The following is a 19526-nucleotide window of genomic DNA, read 5'->3' as shown; positions in this document are numbered from 1 at the left end:
CTGGGGAGGGGGGCTGGAGCTTAAAAGAGCTCACAGTAATCACATGCATCAGGTGTGAGCAGGCCAGCAGCAGCGAGCCACAGGTGAGCTAAATTCCTCCACCCATCCTTGGCCTGCAGGGGTGGAGATGAAGCAGTGAGCAGGGAATTCTAGGTAATGGAGTTTCAGGCATAAGCAGACTGACTTCTAAAAAACCCGGCATGGAATGGGAATGGAAGTTAATTCCTAAATGGTGTCTAAAATGCCTGGAAGTCAGGATATGCATGCAGGGGAATGTCTGGAAGCATATTAGAACACTGAAAGCACCACAATTCGGCCCCCTGGTGGTGTGCACAAGAGCACAGGGAGTGAATTGTGGCAGAATTAGGGCATTTATAAAGCGGAACTATTCCCGAGGCGTCTTGGTGCTAAGCTGCAATGGGAGTGGTGACCGGTATGTGGTAGGCTGAGAATAGGCATATCTAGTTTGAAACCACCAGGTTTTGATCATCTTCCTAAACAGAGCTCCTAAACAGAGCTCTGTTAGGTTGTAACCTGATTGAGATTGGCATTGTGTTCCTGACTCTGGCTGCCCGGTAAGAGAGGGTTCTTCCTCGTCATCTGTCTCTACGGATTTTAGGGACCTGGACTTCACGTATATGCCAGCAAAATAGTTGGTGAAGGCTCAGAGACCTTCCTCCATATAATGCCTCCATACAGTGCCTAGTGCACAAAACAAAGAGCTTTGAATTTGATGCGCTTCTGGACCGGGAGCCAATGGAGCTCCCTAAGACTGTTGGAGATGGGGTGGTATTTAGGAATGTCAGGAAGCAGCCAAGCCGCAGCATTTTGCTAGGCTTGAGGTTTCAGTATTTGACCTTTGTCAATGCCAAGAAATAGCACATTGCAATAATCGATTCTGGAAAGGATCAGTGCTGCTACCACCATTTGCGAAGGCCTAGAGGAATAAATGGTAAGACCTTACGCAAAATCTTTATGAGGAAACAGCAAACTTTAGTTGATCATTGAACAGAATACCTAGGATTCTTGTCAAACTGGTGGCTACAGGGCAAAGCCCGGCATTCGCTGGCCACCATGAGGGATTCCAAATGAAAGGGCCTTTTCCAAATTCCACCACCTCCATTTTTGCGGTTTCCATACGTGACAGCGTGTGAACTGAAAAGAGTGTAGCCAGAAAATGGTAAGTTCTGTAAGTGTAATTATGCATCTGGTTTCAGAGACGTTAAGCGCAGCCATGCGTGTCGAGGTAGAGATATTCCTTGGCAGTAGCCATGAGCAGCCAGGAGCGAGGAGTCTTCAGCCGCGCTAATCATTTGATTTGAGACCATTGCACCCTTTTGCACTATTTCTAGGAAATCTTGCCTATGTTCATTAGGGAGGTGGTCTGTGAAGTGCAAGACTGAGTCCCAAAAAGAGTGATCATACTGTCCTAAGAGGGCAGTGGCACTGGCTGCTTTCATTGATGTAGCGGATGTGTTGCAGATCTTGCATCCTGATGAGTCCATCTTTTTGCTTTCCTTATTGGGGGGAGATGTCGCCGATGAAGAAGTAGCGTGAGACTTTACCACCGAATCAGGAGGAGGATCAGACCTTAAGAATAGAGGACCCTGTTCTGGTGGGCTGTACTTCTTGATGAGCCTTGATGGCGCACATTTTGCCGCCACTGGCTAGAGGAACAACTCCATGGCTGGATCGAGCAGGCCTGGCACTAGAGGAAATAGCAGTCTAAACGCCGTGCATTGATGGAGGGTTTCAAAAATAACAGATGTTGATGGAGTAGGAGTCTTCATAGGAATGTTCAGTTTAGTATCACCACGAACCAGGACCTCTTAAAAGGTATTAATGTCATCAATCGGAGAGGACCGAGTTTGAAGTGAATAGGATAATGTAGTAAAGTAGTCTCAGGTAGAGGAAGACGTGTCTCTATGGTAGTGATAGCGTGAACGTAATCTGGACCTGTGGCAAGAGTGGCGCCATGAATGTCATGATCTAGTGGAATGCCCATGTTGAGATCGACGGCACGATCTCGAGGGTGATCTTCTAGGAGCCGGTGTGGTCCGAGGTGCCCCAAGAGGAATCAGTGCTGGTATTATTGGTTTCACCGGAAGCTGAGGCAGAGAAAGCAAAGCCCGAATAGGAGGCCCTGAAAGAACAGGTGCAGGTGATGCCGGGGTGGAAGATTCAGGTATCTTCACCAATGAAGGAGATCTGGAGTGAGAGTCCTATGAGGAGTAGATTCTCCTTCTTTTAGATGTCTTTCCTCGATTCGACATCGATCTTCGCCGTCGACTTTTTGACGAAGATGTGCTCCTCGACCTCAAACGTCTATGTCGACCACTTGATGAAGAGCGAGTTCTCAAAGTTGACTGATCACGGCATCGACGTTTAGCTGTTGACATTGACCTCCTATCTCTTGGCGATGGAGAGTCAGTATCCCTTGACGTCGACACTTGTCTCAAAGGCAGTCGACAGTGTGAAGTGGCTCTCGATTGGTGGTCTCTCTGCTCTTAAAGGCACAGTTTTCTTTTTCAATACTTAATGGCAGCCTTTGGGTTAAAGGGTCAAGCACTCTTTTTTATCTTTCTATTCATAGCGGAAGACTTTGTGAAGGTTCTTTTTCTGTGCTATTACATAAAAAGACATTTTCTGAGAGTATATATTCTCACAGTCCCTTCTTTTGCCATTACAAGATGAAGAACTCTGACCTCCGTAGCCTTTTGCTAGGCTGCATTATGACAATCTTAAGTGACTTTTTCAAGGCCTTCCCGAAGAAAGGCGAACTTCATCACTTAAGAACATATTTGGATAAAGTGCTCCGGGGTCCACGCACATGGGCAGGACTATTCATTGCTTATGACTATACATGGAAATCCCCTACGAGAGAACTATAATCATTTTAATAAAGCACTACAAAGATTTTTTTACAGCATTTATCATTATGTTAATCTCAAAACCTGAGAAAACACCAACTTGTCTGTAAGCATACTAGCAAAAAAAAAACAGACAAAGCAGGGCAGCACAGATAGAAGAGCCCTACCCCAAAGATCCAGCCCAGTAAGAATCCAAAGAAGAAAGTGTATTGTGCTAGTGAACTCCTAGACTCATAAACTATTGCTAGCAGGTGCTGATGACGTTAGGTCCCCAACAACTGGAACAAACAAGTTCACAAGCATGTATGGTTGTACATCTAAACAGTACATTCAAAGAACGCTTGGTTGCTCTATGTTGAATAAGCACAATAGTAGGACTTCCTTTCATTAACATTTACTGTTGTGATAAATGTAATGTACTTATATGTCCATTTTGGTTTGGTTTCAAACCAAACTCTGAAAACCAGAAATTGCTTAGAAGTATTTTAGCAGTTGTTTGCTCCAAGTACAGATGAGGGAATCTTGTCAATACGCCCCTCTCACCACCACCTCCACAGGGTTCTCTATTCTTCACTTGTGAACTGGATCTGCCAATGGGCAAGTCATGTTGATTTTATTTTAAGGTCGCAATAAATTAGAAACAAAATTGCAAAAGTGTTCACTCAAGGTTCATAAACCGGAAGTACCAGTACACAAACCATGAAATGGCTAACGGCAGAAAAAAGTGTTTGGTTTTTGAACCACTTCACAAACCATACTATGAATGTATAATTATAACATGTACTGTGAATATTTAAAAAACTAGTGTACAGATCTACATCAATCCGCAAGAGGATGTCATGTCTATCCTAGTCTTTCCTTTTCTCCACCAGTTCTTGCCGAGCAAGTGGAAAAAATGATTTGGCATTTTGCGGGATACCTGCTCCTCCTGCCATCCCCTCCCCACTTCAGACCCAGTGCCTTCGTTTTTGGCCTTGATCAGTCTATACAAAACTTCCCAATAGCAAACTTACAAGCAAACATACGTTTTGTGGAAATTTCTGTACAGCTGCATCAAATGGGGCATTAGCTTAGAATAGGTGACATTTATCCCATTGTTTAAAATACGAAATCTGTAGTTTGGGATTTTATCACAAGCAATAAATATTGCAACCCACGCTGTGACACTCGTAATTATGGTGACAGTGTTTTCAGTTCATTCAGGGTGCGCTATTTAAAGGGAGACTGAAAGGACTGATCCAGTGGTCAGGTAAGTGGCCTTTTGCATACCCTTACCTTTACCCTCAGACGTATCATTTGAGGCCAGCTAGCGAAGGAGGTGAACTCTATCTGCCTGCGATAGAGCAGGAGCATTTGCAAATTAAATAAAGGTGGATCTGAGCCAGTGTGTTGTTATCTTCTTTGTCCTCATGTTTTTAGCTTGAGCGTAAGTATACTTTAGTATACTTCTCTTGTGTGATAGAAGCCATCCCCCTGCTTTTGCTTTGTTTGTTTCAGTGTACTTTAAAAATCCTTGCTTGCTAGTGGTCTGTCCTGCCTCTTTGTTCCGCCTTGTCTGTCTCCGTTCCTCCCACAGAGCAGGGACTAAGTACTGTCTTGTTCCACTATGGTTCTTTATCTGTTCTTTGGGGGACTACCTTTTTCTTGGTTTCCTGCTCTGTTATTGTTTGCCCATGTACAGCTTCAGCGCCATAGATGCTTACATGTAAATACAGCATTCCTTCCTTTCACCTCCTCTTAATGCCACATTTGTGTTAGTGCTGACTCCCACGCAGTAGTACCTGCTACATTGATTGCATTTGTTTTAGCCTTTTTGCACTTTTAATGCCCACTGTCAGTTGGACTTTTTCGGTAGGATATTTGTTTGGTTTTGGGCTTCCTTTTAAGGGGCATTTGGCTTGTTGTTTTGGGCTTCCTTTTCAGGGGGATTGGTCTTGTTGAAATCTTGTTTTATTTGTTTCCTGCTTGTGTTACACTGTGGGTGGGTGTATGGTCAGCTCCAATGTCAGACTAACGCATTTCAGTGTGGTACCCCACATACCGCACTGAAATGCATTTTCACGCTTTCGCTGTGTCCCAGCTGTACATGATAAAATAAAGGAATCTCCCTACAATAATGTTTTACCCATATACATTCATAAATATAATATTGCCACTTTAAGTTTGACAAGTTGTTAGTTTGCTCTCCTATTTATCATCCATTGCAGGTGTGGTAGGCAACATACACAAAGGAAAGCGACATATTGTTATTGGCAAGAACTAACCGATCGGCACGCTGAACCTTGTAATGCAACCGACCATGTCTGAAAGGTGACGCGGCTGCTGACAAGTTGTTAGTTCAAACTTCTATTCATCATCAACTGAACTAGTGGTTGGCAACATACACACAAAGAAAGGGACATATTGTGATTGGCTAGAAGCACGCGATCTGGATGGGGAATCTCGTGACGAGCCAACCATGTCTGAAAGATGACGCGACTCCTCAGCCATGCGCACCTCAGAGCAGCTAATAATTGGGGATGTGAAAGCTTCTGGTTTTGTTTTGCTGGTACCAGGGTAACGGCAGGCTACCAGGGAGATAACAACCTATCATACAACAGGACCTCGTAGGGGCCGAGCTGCAGAGAGTTGAGTGCTGTGGTGCCCTGGCTTGGTGAGACAGCGCAATGTCCTTCTACCTGTTGGAGTTTTGCACTTTTTAGGACATGTTCCTGGTGCAAGACTTCTTATGTCCCCATCTGGGAGAGCCAGTGAGCGGGCAGCGGGATAGCGGTGAGTGGAGGACTTGTGGGATACTCTGAGAGCAGGACCCAGGCAGCAACACTGCATATTGGCCGTATCAACACTGACCTTGCACTGAACACCGGGCATGGGCAGCAGCCGTGGAGGGCAATGACTGACCACAGCCTAACCCTTAGTGCTGCACTGGCATCCATCAACCCAGAATACTAGCATCATTACTAACCACTGTCATTGATCCAAATACTGCTCATAGCGACCTGCAGACCATAAAAAGGTGCAAAGACCGAACTGCTGGAGTGCTTTGCGGCCCCAAACACCTACTTAAGCTAAGCATATGTTTGCTTCAATGTACACATCAATGTCCGCCAAACAGTGCAACACCTTAAAACGGACTGCGTAACACAGAGTACAGTACTGATTTGATATCCACAGGTACCCCTGTTATGAACATAATTCTTGATCACTGCATTTATGTATTCACTTTTTGTAGTGGAAACGAAACACAAAGGGATAAGTGAGTTTGAAAAAATAACATAAACAAGTTACAATATGGTGCCAATACATGGACCCAGAGTTTGCAAATATTATGGATGAGCAGAGGGTTGGCTTTCATCAGTGCTCAGTTTTAGAAATCTACATATGCATTATGATATGTGAGCAGTGTGAAGGAGCTATGCTTTGATATCTTCTTACTCTGATTCATTTGCAGTACCCCTGCACTTAGATTGGCTGTAGCTTATTTTACCAATTTTTCCTAGCCAATTAATATATGCATCACAAGGGAATGGACGGGTATTTCCATCAGTACAAATAAACAGTAATAACCAAGTGTTGACCTGTGAAATCTTATAAGAGTCACTGAGAGGTTGGGCTTAGATGGTGTTAAAACAATACTTCAGTAAAGACCATACACTCTGCTGCCGCTAAAACTTTTAAGCCCCAGAGCTAAAGTTAAATACACTACTTTCACATCTGGTTATTTCTTTTGTTGGCTTTCAAATTGTGTCCTTATCTGCGCACAGTTTATTTCTCCTGAACTGGCTGGGCATTGACACATTGTTCTGACTGGGAGTTAATTCTTGCTCAGCTTTCTGCAACATCCTGGAATGGCGGGGTGCGACGGGCAGCTGTGTAAAGGTATCCGGGAGCCTGGTTTATCCATTACTGGCCTTCAGGGAGAAGGGTGGGTGTTAGTCCAGGCAACACATACATCTTTCTACTTACTGGCCTCTACTTAAAATATTACCCTCTCACTCTTCAAGCTGTCTGACCAGGAGGTCTAGATTATTACATGGAGAGCTACTCTGCTCCCATCAGTAATTCCTCATTCTAAGTCCTCTATACAGTGCTGCAGCTACTTCTTTGGTCCTGTCAGTAATTACTACATTTTAAGTCATCTATCTAGGCAGTGCTGCAGCTGTGTCTCCGTTCCCAGTGGTAATTCTTTCTTCTTACTCCTCTAGGCAGTGCTGCAACTGCTTCTTTCATCCTGTCAATAATTCCTCATTGAAAGTCCTTTAGACAGTGCTGCAGCTGTATCTTTGGTAATGTCAATAATTCATCATTCTAAGTCCTCTAGACAGTGCTGCTAGCTGATTTGCTGGTCCCCTCAGTAATTCCTCATTTTGAGTCCTCTAAACAGTGCTGCAGATGCTTCTCGGGTCCCAGTGGCAATTCCTGATTCTAAGTCCTCTGGAATACTCTGCAGCTGTGTCTCTGTTCATACATTCAATACACTCCAAACCAAAACACATTGATAAAAGATATTGCCATTTAAAGCGCCAATAGCTCTAACTCTAAAAAAAGTGAGATCTATTGCACTGAAAATGCTTGTTATGTCCTTGGTGTCTGCACTGACTGAGGCTTGCGGAATATTAGGGCCAGTTGAGAGGCTATGTGCATGCTCCAACCCTAATTCTACTTAACCCCTTAGGATATCTAGCCATGGTTTCACGGTGAAGGACAGAGTGATTTATGGATAATTCTTTATTTGGGCCAGAAAGGGCCTAGGGAGAAAAATCTCTTCCCTTTCCCACTACACCCTGACCTCAATCCAGCCTCTTGTCACTCCCTCACATCCTCCTGAACTAAAAATATTTCCACAGAGAATTAAACTGGCATTAATCTAACACTCTCCACCTTGAATGTAGAATCACCTATCCTGTGGATTGTATTAACATGCTTCTGCAGGGCTAATAGACCCTCATATATTTAAACACTTCCCTTTCTAAATACCTTCTAATTCTACTCAACCAACTCAAACTAATTTGCCCCACAGAATTTTCCTTCTTTTTGACACCTATAGTTCAAGATTCATTATTGAGTCATTATGTGTTGCATCATATTAACCTGGGAGAAGTTGTCTACCTATTGGTTGATTTCTGCGACTCCAAAGTGGACAACTGAGAGCAGACAGCATGCCTAGCTAAATATTAGTCGCTCAACTGTCAATCTCGGGTGGATTTCTCAGAGGATATTCTATAACTGATGATATAAAGGTTTTGCTTCTGCCACCCTGTTTGGACTCACCAGAGCATAAGCTTATTGAGTGACTACTCTGACTATGTCAAATTGTATGTATGTATGTATATATATATATATATATTATTATTATATACTTTATTCGGCATAAAAAAAACGCCATAAAAGCACAGGTTAAGAACAATTCATACAAATTCAATTTAGGCATATTCCATCCAGTATTCACATCAGCCATAACTATTACTAAAAAGATTTACAATGTTCTAAATGATTTAAAAATAATTCACAACTATAAAAATTACACATTCCCTCTTGTGTTTCTGAGTCGTAATTCCGCTCTTAAAAAGTTTACAGTACAGTAAAGGGTTAAAATCTCAGAAGAAAGTTTTAAATACAGCAACGCCACTTTTGCCTGTCTAAGTCCTGCTTTTTTTAGTACCCTTCTTAAAAAGTACTTCCTCAGTAGCTTATAAAACGGGCAAAGCAGTATGAAGTGGAGGGTGTCCTGCGGAGATCGAAGATCACAGCTGCAGGGCCCCTTCAACTCCACTAATCTAGTAAAACCTGCTGGCACCGCAAGGGTGTGATGCAGGATATCCAGCCTCAGCGCGTCATTAAAAACCTATTTTGAGAGCTATATATAAGGAACAGATAAGGTTCAATGCCCGGGGTGGATTTACTCAAAATATGATTTCTCACTGCCGGTTTTACAATCTCCTGGTCTTCTCTTCTGGAGCTCAATAATTTCAGGGTCTCCCCTTTCACCGTAAGCTTATCCCTAGCCAACAGTTTCTGGGGGTGAATAAAGAATTCCATACAGCCTAGGACCTCGAGACGTTCCCTCACATATTTGAGCCATGGTATATTCAGTCCATTTTCACAGGCCAAACAATCCTTAATAATTTCTCTTGTTAGGGTAGCCTCCGGGTTTGTCCAAATATTGACCCAGCAGGTAACAGGTTTTAATGTTATTCTGTCAGTAATGTAGCTGGCACCCAGCTCCTCATGGACAATGAAGCCCGGGGTACTTTGTGGTACTTTCAGCAGTCTTCTAAAAAATGTGTTTTCCTCAGTTAGAATGGACTTGGGATCCACACAACCCCAAACTTCACTGCCATAGAGAACTTTGGCCATGCATATGGAGTTGTAGAGGTGCAGGATTTGATCAGGGGACCAGCGGCCCAGCCTTTGAGCACGATTCATAATTGCCCCCGTGCTTTTAATCAGGGTACAACATTTTTCCTCCATCAGTGATTTACAATGTAGTTTGGAGTCTAGCAATACGCCTAAATAGGAGAAACACTGAACTTTTTATATGCGGTGTTTACCTATCATATATCTGTATTTCTTTGCGGGAACCTTCCCAACCTCCATAATATATGATTTAGCAAGGTTAGCTGACAAATCCAATTTCTCCATGAAGTCAACGAAGCCATCTAGCAAAGCTTGAAGGCCCCGGGGAGTTCGGGCCAGCAGCACCGCGTCGTCCACGTACAACAATACTTGAATCCCCCTAGTACCTATCCTTGGTGAATCCACACCCAGGCCTACCAACGCTTTCTCTAGGCCGTTGATGTACAGGGTGAATAAGAAGGGTGCCAGTATACAACCCTGTCTCACTCCCCTTGTACAGGGGTACTGGTCAGTCATGCTACCCTCCTCATTATACCTGACCTGGGCTACAGTGTTCGTGTGCAGGGATCTCAAGATGTTTATTAGGCCCCTGTCCATACCTAGCTCCCCCATGAGTTCCCACAATTTAGACCTGTTCACCCGGTCGAAAGCTGCCGTCAGGTCCATAAAAGCCAGGTACACTGTCGCCTGTCTAGCATGTGTGTTCTTGGCCATCAGGAGATACAGATTGAGGAATTGGTCAGTTGTGGAACGTCCAATTCTGAATCCGTACTGTGTGTCGGCGATGACCTTGCTTTCGTCTGCCCAGTCTAATAGTCGGTTCAGTATAGCCCTACCAAGAACTTTCATGGTCACGTGAGCGAAATTGGTTGGTAACAGGACGGGAGCTCCCAGTCTCCTTTTTTAAAAATTGGTACGATTATCGCTGAGGGCCATGATTTGGGCATGCCTGTACTTACTGCAGCATTAATCACCCTGGTTAAGATGGGGGCCCACAAATCCACTTGAGCTAAAAACAAGTCGGGAGGAACGCCGTCCGGGCCCGGCGCTTTATTTCTAGTCAAGCCCTCCACACCTCTCTTAATTTCGTTTAGTGTAAAGGTAAAATGTACTTCCCCTTCTTGCTTGTCTTTAGGGACTATACCATCTTCCTGGGTCCTGAGATTGTATAGGCCATTGAAATACTCAAACCATGCTGCCTCCACGATGTGGTTTGCGATCTTAGGCTTATCCCTATCCTGGAAGCATGGCTCATTAATGACCTTCCAAAATGCTGTCATGTTTTTAGTTTCAGCTGCTTCCCTCAGTCCCTCCCAGGCCTGTTTTTGCAGTGAGCTTTTGCGAAGTTTGACGGCCTTATTATAGAGACCTCGATATTTTATGACCCTACTTTTGTCCCTCGGACGGCTTGAGAGGGCCAGTTTTAGCTCTCTCAAGGCCTTAGTACAGGCCTGATCAAACCACCCATGTTCCGTCTGGGCTTTTTTCCCCATGGTTACCCTGAGTAGACTGTCAATTTGCTTTGTGACCCCTTCATAGGCCCTGACTAAGTCAGACCCTTCTATTTCCCAGTGCAGGCACCTCCAAACCTGCTGATCTTTGTCCGCCAATAATGCTTCATAGAAAGCCTCCACATCCACCTTGGACCATCTAAGCCTTCTCTCCTGATCGACTGCTATCATCTCCCCATTCCCACCCCTCTTGTCCTGGGTTCTGGTGATATCCGAGTCCCCCAAAACAAGGACTAGTGGGTTATGGTAGCTGAAAGCGCTCGGTTGTATTTCAAACTCCAGGACCTCCTGTTTTAATGTTGTGGAAACAAAAATAAAGTCTATGACAGATTCGCAACCTCTGCCTCTAAAGGTGGGGTGCCCCCGCCTAGAGTTCCCCTCCCTTGCTAGGTCCATTGTGTGTTCGAGGTCAAAGGTACCTATGACCTTGTTGAGCACATTTCCCTCTATGTTGTGTTCTAAGTGGGGGCCATTCTCTCGAGGGCAGGAAGACCAGATACCCTCGCTATATTTCAACTGTGGGCAAAGATGGCAGTTAAAGTCTCCAGCAAGCACCCAATGAAATCTGGATCCCTCTTGGTCAGCCTCCCCCGCTAGCCGTGTTTCTAGTTCTATCAAACTCGACCGTGGGGAGCCGGGTGATACCGCATTATAGAAGTTCACAAAAAGGATATTCTGGCCCCTCATACTGAATTTTAACCCCTGGAGAACATCCGAGACCCAATTCAAGTCTTTTTATGTCCCTTTCAAGTTCAGGTCAACAAACGTCACCAGCCCACCGTTGGGTCTTCCTAAACCTCCTTTTCGCGCCGGGACAAAAAACATTTTAAAACCTTCTAGGGCTAAATGGTCTTTATTTCATTCCTAAGTCTCTTGTAATAGGATGACCTGAAACTCCTTTATATAGGCCAGCCAATCGGCATTTCTTAATTTGCTTGAGAGACCCGCTATGTTCCAGGATATAACTTTAATCTTGCCTACGTCCTTGGGGCGGGAAATAGATCTCCCCAATTGGACACCTTGTCTTGGGGGTTCTCGAGGCAACTCCAATGCATCAACCAAATTTCTATTTTCCAGGCCACCGTTAACAAGATTAGGCTCGCTCCTATGATTGCAAGCCTGCGGCTCTGGCAAAGCTACCTGCAGATGACTGCTGGTTGATTCCACTTCTCCCCCGCCCCCCCCCCGTGTTACCATTGCTCATACTGGGTTCAGCGCCTACTGCCTCTATCCCACTACCTCGTAGTCAATCAACCTGATCCAGGACGCTGTACCTAATATGGCATTAAATTTGGCTCTGTGCTATTAAGGGTCGGCCCTGCCTGCCCCACTTGCCCCTTCCCACGCTACCTTGTGCTACAACAGACCATCCCTTTGCTACATCCAGCTGATCTTTGGGGGGGTAAAAAAAGGAGAGCGGCCTAGATTCAAAGGAGGCCCCAGGACTATTGTGCCTCCAGTTGCAGATATATTCTACTGTATGTGGATCTTTGAAATTCACAAACACACAGTCACCAGCTACGGTTTTTGGGCTGTGTCCCACCCAAGACACCCTTCGCACCATCAGTATCTCACTGGTGAAGCGACGGGGGAGTGGTCTATTCGTATTCAGCCAGAGGATGACTTTATTTTTCAAACTGGTGTACGTTTCCGGCTGAGTTGTAGTTAAATGGGGGACCCTATCAAAACAACCAAGTACGGGCTAGATTCCGGGGGTAAATCGATCTTAATCTCCTCCTTAGAACACACAGTAGGTACAACCCGCCCGCCCTGATTTGCAATTAGAGGAGGTCCCCCCCCCAGCAATGTTGGGCAGTTTATTTGGAGAGACAGTGGCTCTTGCGGGCGTTGCCCTGGCATTGTCTATTGGTGGTTGAGCCACAATAATTGGTGATTTGGGTGGTACATTGCCCCCTGTTACAAGATTCAAGTGCAAATTACCCAGTGCCTGCACATTTGATGCAATGTTATCTACAGATCCCATTATACCATGTTCGAGCTTCGCAAGCTGTTGCTCAATACGAGTTAGTTGCTCTTCAAGTGGTCGGAGAGAGAGACTCAATAAGGCACTCAGTTTCTCGTATATGGGATCCTCCCCTTGCGCTGATCCATCAGTTGTTATCACCTCGCTTTGTGAGTGTGGTTCTGGGATTATTACAGTTAACAGTGATAAATCTACAGAATCAGTGGGCCTCTGGTCCTTGTCCCCCTTATATCTAGCTGTTGACAGGTTGTCTCCAGAACCTTTAGCAAGTTTGGCCTTTATTTCAACTGCATTGTTGGCGGTGGCCCGTTTCCAATTTGGTTTAGCACCCTCCCGTCTTTCCCGCAACTGGCGGGTATTAGTTCCCTCGGAGAGATTAACTGCAGTGAGATCGGGGACAATCTCGGTCTAGGTAGGGGCCTGTGATTGAGATTGTATAACAGGAGGTGAGACAACCTGAGACACGGGAATAGGAGTATTATGTACAATCGCAGTTACAATATTTGTGTTTACACCCCTAACCCTCTCGGGGGTGCGAGCATTGGCAATGTGGCCCAAGGACGATCTTTTAGCCATAGCTAAATCCTTGGAGACCCACCTTTCCATGAGTATTATACCCTCATCAATTAAGGAATTGGCCCTTATTATAAAGTTGTCCAGGGTTCCAGTTAGATGACTACCAGGACCCTTGCTCCTGCTTTCACGTCCTGCCATTGCACTAGTCACATCTTCGCCGCCAAAAGTACTTACAGTTGGTCCACAATGCATGCCCAGTCCAATACAAAAGTCAGGGAGATGGCCCGGTCCGGTCTCCTCCGTGCTACAACGGGCTAAAACGGGCCCGCCCTTGGCCCGGGCTTCGCCCGAAGCCGCCCACGCGCGTCCCACGACGCGGTAAGAGGGCGATGGCTAAATTCACAAAGGGGGAGGGGCGGGATGTCAGGAGCTGCCCCTCAGGCTTCTGGGCTCAGTAGTCTTCTCCTGCACGGATGCGCTGCCCTGGCTGCCGGCACTAGATATCGGGATGAAAGTCACCAAGCAACCCATTGCAGCTGGGAGGCTAGATAATAATGCTCAAAGTTAGGCACTGCCAGTCCTTCCAGTTCGGCGGGCAAGTATAATTTCCCCATGGACACTTGTTGTCAGCTTTAGTGATATGCAAAGTTTACCTGTACACAACAGCTAGGCCACCTTCTTTTTTGCCTATACGATTTTGGGTGATAGTTTGATAGCCTAGAGGAACAGCATCATGCAGGATTTGAGCCATATGATCTCCCAACAATGATTCAGTTATGAATAGTATGTCAGGGTTTGCGTCAGTGAGAAGGTCGTAGATGTGATGTTTGTTTTTACAGAACGGTCGAGAATTCAATAGTAGACAGTTTAGAGAACGTGCTTTGGTAATAGTATGACTTTGTTTTGGAGTGAGCAGTAATTTGTGGGCTTGTAGTAGGTGTGTCCTTAGTGTTGGTATTAGCTGTGAGAGGATAGCAATTGTGTAGCTGTTCTGTATCATGTTCCTCGTCCAGCAGGCTAAGAAGGCATTTTGATGAGTTTGCGTGTTGGTAGTGGAGACGGTGTTTAAGAGTGTGTTGGTGCGCTGTGTTGTTTTTGTAGTGTAACCTTGCTGTGCACTAGACATGGAGAATTGAAGTTGTGAGGTGGGGCAAGTCGCTTATTTTGTTTGCGTCTATTTAGGGCAGAAGGTGTATGAGATAGGGGTGGTGTTGCAGCATGTGGGTCATGTAGTAAGGTTCTAAATTGTCCAATGGATGAGAGGTGGTAAAAAGAGAATTGCTGTGTTGCTGTATATGTGTTAGGTGTGGTGGAAGAGAGAAAGATTGGCACTGGAGTTTATTCATTTGTGTAGTCTGAAAGTTGGGTGTATGTTTTTAGTTTGTGATGGAAAGTATTATGAGGTGTGTTTGAGAGATTTTGTTGTGCTGGTGTGCGTGTTGTTTTGCTTTTGAGGAGTAATGAAACGAGGTGCTGATGTATTTGTTTTATTAAATGGATTTATCTTATAGTATTGTTTGTATGTGGAATTTGTAAGGAAAAGGGGGTGCTGATGTGGTTGTGAGTAGAGTGTATGATGTGTGTAAGAGGGGATGAAGTGGAGTTTAGAGTGTTTGTCTTAGACTTGATTGCTGCAAGAGGTAATATGTGAGGTGCAGTGGAGTGGAAGGGTTGTGCCGTTGTGTTATTGTGGTAGAAAGAAGAGGAGGGTGTTGGTCGGAGAAATGATGGAAGGCTGCAGATATGTTTGTTAGTGACAGAAAGTCACACGACAGCTGCGCGGCCAACTCAAACCTAAAAACAAGGTGTTTGATTAAACTATACTTCTGAAGAAACTTGAACCACAACTGATTTAGAACATTACGAAGGTTGAGTGTAACCCTGAGGTACCAACTCTTCAGATCCAATGATAGTATGATAAGCCAAATGATCAGATACATCTATATTCAAAAGATAAGGAAGAAGAGGGCTAGGTTTTTATGCAGGATTGCTGAATAACGTATTTCATAAAACGTGTTTTCAAGGATATTTTGAGTGCAGTTCTGAGAAAAAGACTGTTGAGCATCACAGGACAAACAGCCTTGCAAATTGAGGATGTCTTTCCAAGGGGTACTTACAAGTGCTTATTCCTGGAGGATCCACATTCTGAACCAATGGTATAAAGCACTGTTCGTGCATATACGATGCCTATGATAAAATATTTGACCATTTCTGCATAGCAAAGAGCAGCTCTGTATAACAACCTTAAAGGAAGGACTGGGGTGAGTTCTCATAAAATCATGTAACAAACATACCTCGAAGCAGCGTTTTGGCGATGGAATTAGTTTTTCCTTCAGTTTTTTGGCATCTATAAGAAGCAATCCTACATTTCTCTTTTGCCTGATGGCTAAAGCGTCATTGTGTTGCCTGTGATATTTTTCCAGCTCTCCAGCAAAGAAATCAACTCCTGTAAAATGAAGAAAAACAGGATGATAGAGAAGCACAGTGATTGGCATATTCAAGCGTGTTTTATTAAGGCTGGGGCTATCCAGTTCAATATTACGTTGATTAGAAATTGCCGATTGATACTACCAAAGGCTCTACTGTATACTCCACACCAAAATTGAAGAGTCTAAACTTTCTACTTGAGTCAGCTTCACTTTCTTAACTTTACCCAATTTTAGCAGGCAGCATTTTCTTAATGATAGTGCTTCCAAGAGTTAAATTATTTCTGCAGGATATTGAGCATCTCCAACATTTTCGTGTCGACTCACTTTCGTAACGCGCCTCAGACAAAGTCCTCATAATAAAGAAAGCGGTCGGCCAACGTATACTGGAGAGTTGACGAACGGAGAGCCCTATACCATTATCAACTTACGTCTGATTTTTGTAAATTTAAAAAAACAAGGTTTGAATTGCAGTGTGTGTGTGTGCCCTCAAGCACTGTTATCAAATACATTATACAGACAAGTTCGAGGTCAATTTACAATGCTACATCTCAGTAATATGAGAACACTGTGAAAGGTTTAAAAGTCTCCCTAATTCTCTACTTCAGAAAACCGCTGCTCATTTTATTTTGGGTTGACGTACATTTCCCCACATTTCTGTAGGTGCAAACACCATTAACTCACAAATGAGTAACATGTAAATTACAATCAGCTGGTCATATGTAAATTTAACAAATTGCATTGATTTCAACACAAGTTGCATAATCCAGTTACATACTAATAATCAGGCTGGGGCACACCTAAATGTAGGCCGTAGGCAGCCCTTCTTTTATTTTAAGAGCCAAGTGGTACATTTTCTTGTCAGCATTTGATGTACTAATGGCCTTTTTTCATGCAAGGGTTGTTTTACAAACTACGCGCAACGAGTCGATAAGAGTAGTGATGCACCCCCAGCTGGCCATCTATAGAAAAAAAATCACTTTGAAATGTATAATACAGAAGAGACATTTTAAGTGACACTCTGAAACCCACAGAACAAGAAGAATCAGAACAATTAGAATGAGCAGTGTGAGACTTGGACAATGTACTAGACATGTGGAAGCAAGCTACCCAGGACCATGATATAGAAGGCAGAAACTAGTCTAGTAGTAATAGCATGCAGAATGAATCTTGGTTTACCATATTTGGAAAATCTCCTCATCAATAGAGAGTGAACTGTATGATTTCCTGGTGTTTTTGTGAACCAGTTACTACCCGAAACCCTCAAACGATATCGGCCACTGGTGGTGTTAGGTGGTTACCACTATGGTGTAGTATTGGGCGGCATCATCATTGGGTTTCGCATATAGGTACTAGCTTCCCAAGGTGACTACCACCTTCTCTCTAGGGAAAGTACTGGTGGGATCTGTATAGTGAAAAAGTTAAAATTACCTCCTATATTTAAAAATAGAAGTTTAATATAAGTGCAGTATATAGGGGTAAAAAGAGAGGTGGTGATGTTGGTTGAATGTGTACATTGTCCTCAGCATCACTTGTATACAGTCAACATACTTCAGCCTTTATTGCCCCAAAAGGGTTCAAGCCATCGCCAGGACTGGTTTCTGAGATCGACAGATTGTTGTGACTTGTGAGTATCTACTTACGTGTCTTTGCACTGATAATTTGATTGCGAATAATTTCGGCTTACATTAAGCCTTCTTGTTTTCCTCTAGCCACCTCATAGGTCAAGGGTGTTGTGACTCGTTGTCTCCAAGGGACACTCGGTGTCCCAACCTAGATCGACCTCATCAAGCTTGGACAGAAAGTCATCTAGTAAAGTGAATGGTACAAATTCTGCCATTTCTATGCATTGTGAATGAAGGTGTACATGACGTAAATGTTTCAACCTCAGAAGAATGGAAGGCCAGGTTGAGTTACCTGGTATTCAAACTTGTGACTAGGTGTCACCGGAGATGACAGCAGAAATTGTTTAACTCGCTGATCCGTCTTGAAAGAAGATGCCCTTATGTTTATGGATATAATATAGAGCACCTCCAAAGAAAAAAGGCCAATGTTGTCACTAGTAGAATCACCTTCCTTTAATACCTAGTAGGGCAATAAGAGAAGAGGGATGATATTTGTTCACATCGACATCCATGATATCCCCACTGCTGACCACTGATCTCTCACAACTCTCAGGTCTGGCAGGAGCAGCATGTGTTTTCTAACTGTTCCTTGATTTAGGAGGAAAGCACAGAGAGTCAGACAGGTATGCTTATTTTATATCAAACAAGGAAAGGTGGAAAGAATTTAGCCCCACCTATGAATTTCTTCACAAGGTACAGATTTGGGACCTGATAAGAATGGCAGTCAGAATTGCCTCTTATCGGCATCCCTGCTGTTTCGGTACCGACCGACCTTGGGTCGGCGGTCCGAAACCACAATTACGCTGCAACCGCACATGGTTCAGTCACAGACTCACATTCCCCTATGGGAGCTTGTGCAGCGGTCCGAAACCAGCCGCAGCACAAGCTCCCATAGAGAAACGGAAGTCACTGTAAATCTGTGCACCGTGTGGCAGGCACCTCACCGTCCGTAAGGACGGCAGCTGGATTGACCAACAGGTTTAGATTCCAACAGCTGTAATTATAATACCGTAGTCGGAAACCAAACCAAGGATGTCAATCAGCAAGCCTTCAACAAGCAGTCAGAGGCTTACCTACCAACATCCTAATTAGGGCCACAGTTTCTTGTAGTGTAAAGTTTGTGTACTTTTTAGTCTACAGCCAAAGCGATCCCCCAGTAAAATACAATCCCAATGCTGATCACCTATGATGCTTACCATACTCTAACACTGACCTCTGACTAAAATCCTAACTGTGAGAAGGACCCGGGAGTGGATGTGAGACGTACCAGAATCCCGCCGGGTGGGCTACCAACAGCACAAGTGCCGTTTCGAGATAGGGTCAACAGACTACAAGAGCCATACTCCTCTGCTGTCTCTTCGCAGGCAACCATTGTCGACAGGAATGACCCGGAAGTGACCCATACGGAAGCCAGATGTAGGAAGGACGACCCAATGAAAAGCCGGTGGGTTCAAAGGGCAAGGGAGAGTGGCGCGAAAGAGGAAGAAGGACGCGGGATTACAGGAGTACTGAAAGAAGACGCGGGACCCGAGGAGGAAGACGCGGGACCCGAGGAGGAAGACGCGGGACCCGAGGAGGAAGACGCGGGACCCGAGATCCAGGACGAACGACCCCCAGTGAACCAGGAAGAAGACAGCTGGTGCGAGGACTGGTGGCGTCCGGAGGAGGCTGGGGAGCGGCCGTAACTCAAGAGAGTTACGGCGGAGGCCGTGAGTAATAGCTGCTTGAAGGGCAGAGGGTATTGAGAAAGCAAGAGGGAACACCGGGTGGGACTAGGGAATAGGGAGGCTGGTATAGGTCTTCGTAGCACACTGTCATAGCCATTAGCCTGTCATAGGTCTATTGTTTCCCTCCTCTCGCCGTCGTTAATGTTTCCAACCCGAATGTGCACTGCTTATATCCTTTCCTAGGCACTAAACCCGAATATCGCTCATCTTTTGACTACTCTTGGCAACTGTGTGCTATTCTTCGGCCGGTATATTTCTTTTGACTACTCTTGGCAATTGGGTGCTATTCTTCGGCCAGTGTAGTTCTTTTGTTTCCTTTGCTGCCTGACACAACCGACTTAATTGCCTTAGATACACAAAAGGTGTGGTCAAGGGAGATAAAACTAATCTTCTTAAGAACCTCGATCTCAGGATTCCCTCCTTTGTGTTTCCCTTTTCCTATGAGTCTCCGGGGAGACCGCCTCGGTCCTGAAGAGGAGAGCAAGACAACACCTCTGCCCACCTCATCTC

The 19526-nt window shown here is 44.7% G+C and overlaps 1 protein-coding gene across 1 annotated transcript in view; it reads right to left on the bottom strand.

The window, feature by feature from the left end:
* The window catches only part of LOC144820261 (dynein axonemal heavy chain 6-like), a 1187310-nt gene that overhangs the window by 792957 nt on the left and 374827 nt on the right, over window positions 1-19526 (bottom strand). The window contains exon 13 of the mRNA XM_078677850.1: window positions 15533-15684. Within this exon, the coding sequence (XP_078533976.1) occupies window positions 15533-15684 (152 nt within the window). The remainder of the gene's footprint in view (window positions 1-15532; window positions 15685-19526) is intronic.

The sequence above is a fragment of the Lissotriton helveticus genome, chromosome 2_1, assembly GCF_964261635.1.
Source record: "Lissotriton helveticus chromosome 2_1, aLisHel1.1, whole genome shotgun sequence".
NCBI lineage: Eukaryota > Metazoa > Chordata > Amphibia > Caudata > Salamandridae > Lissotriton > Lissotriton helveticus.
Note: the sequence above shows the minus strand (reverse complement) of the source record. Positions and strands in the feature narration are given on the sequence as shown.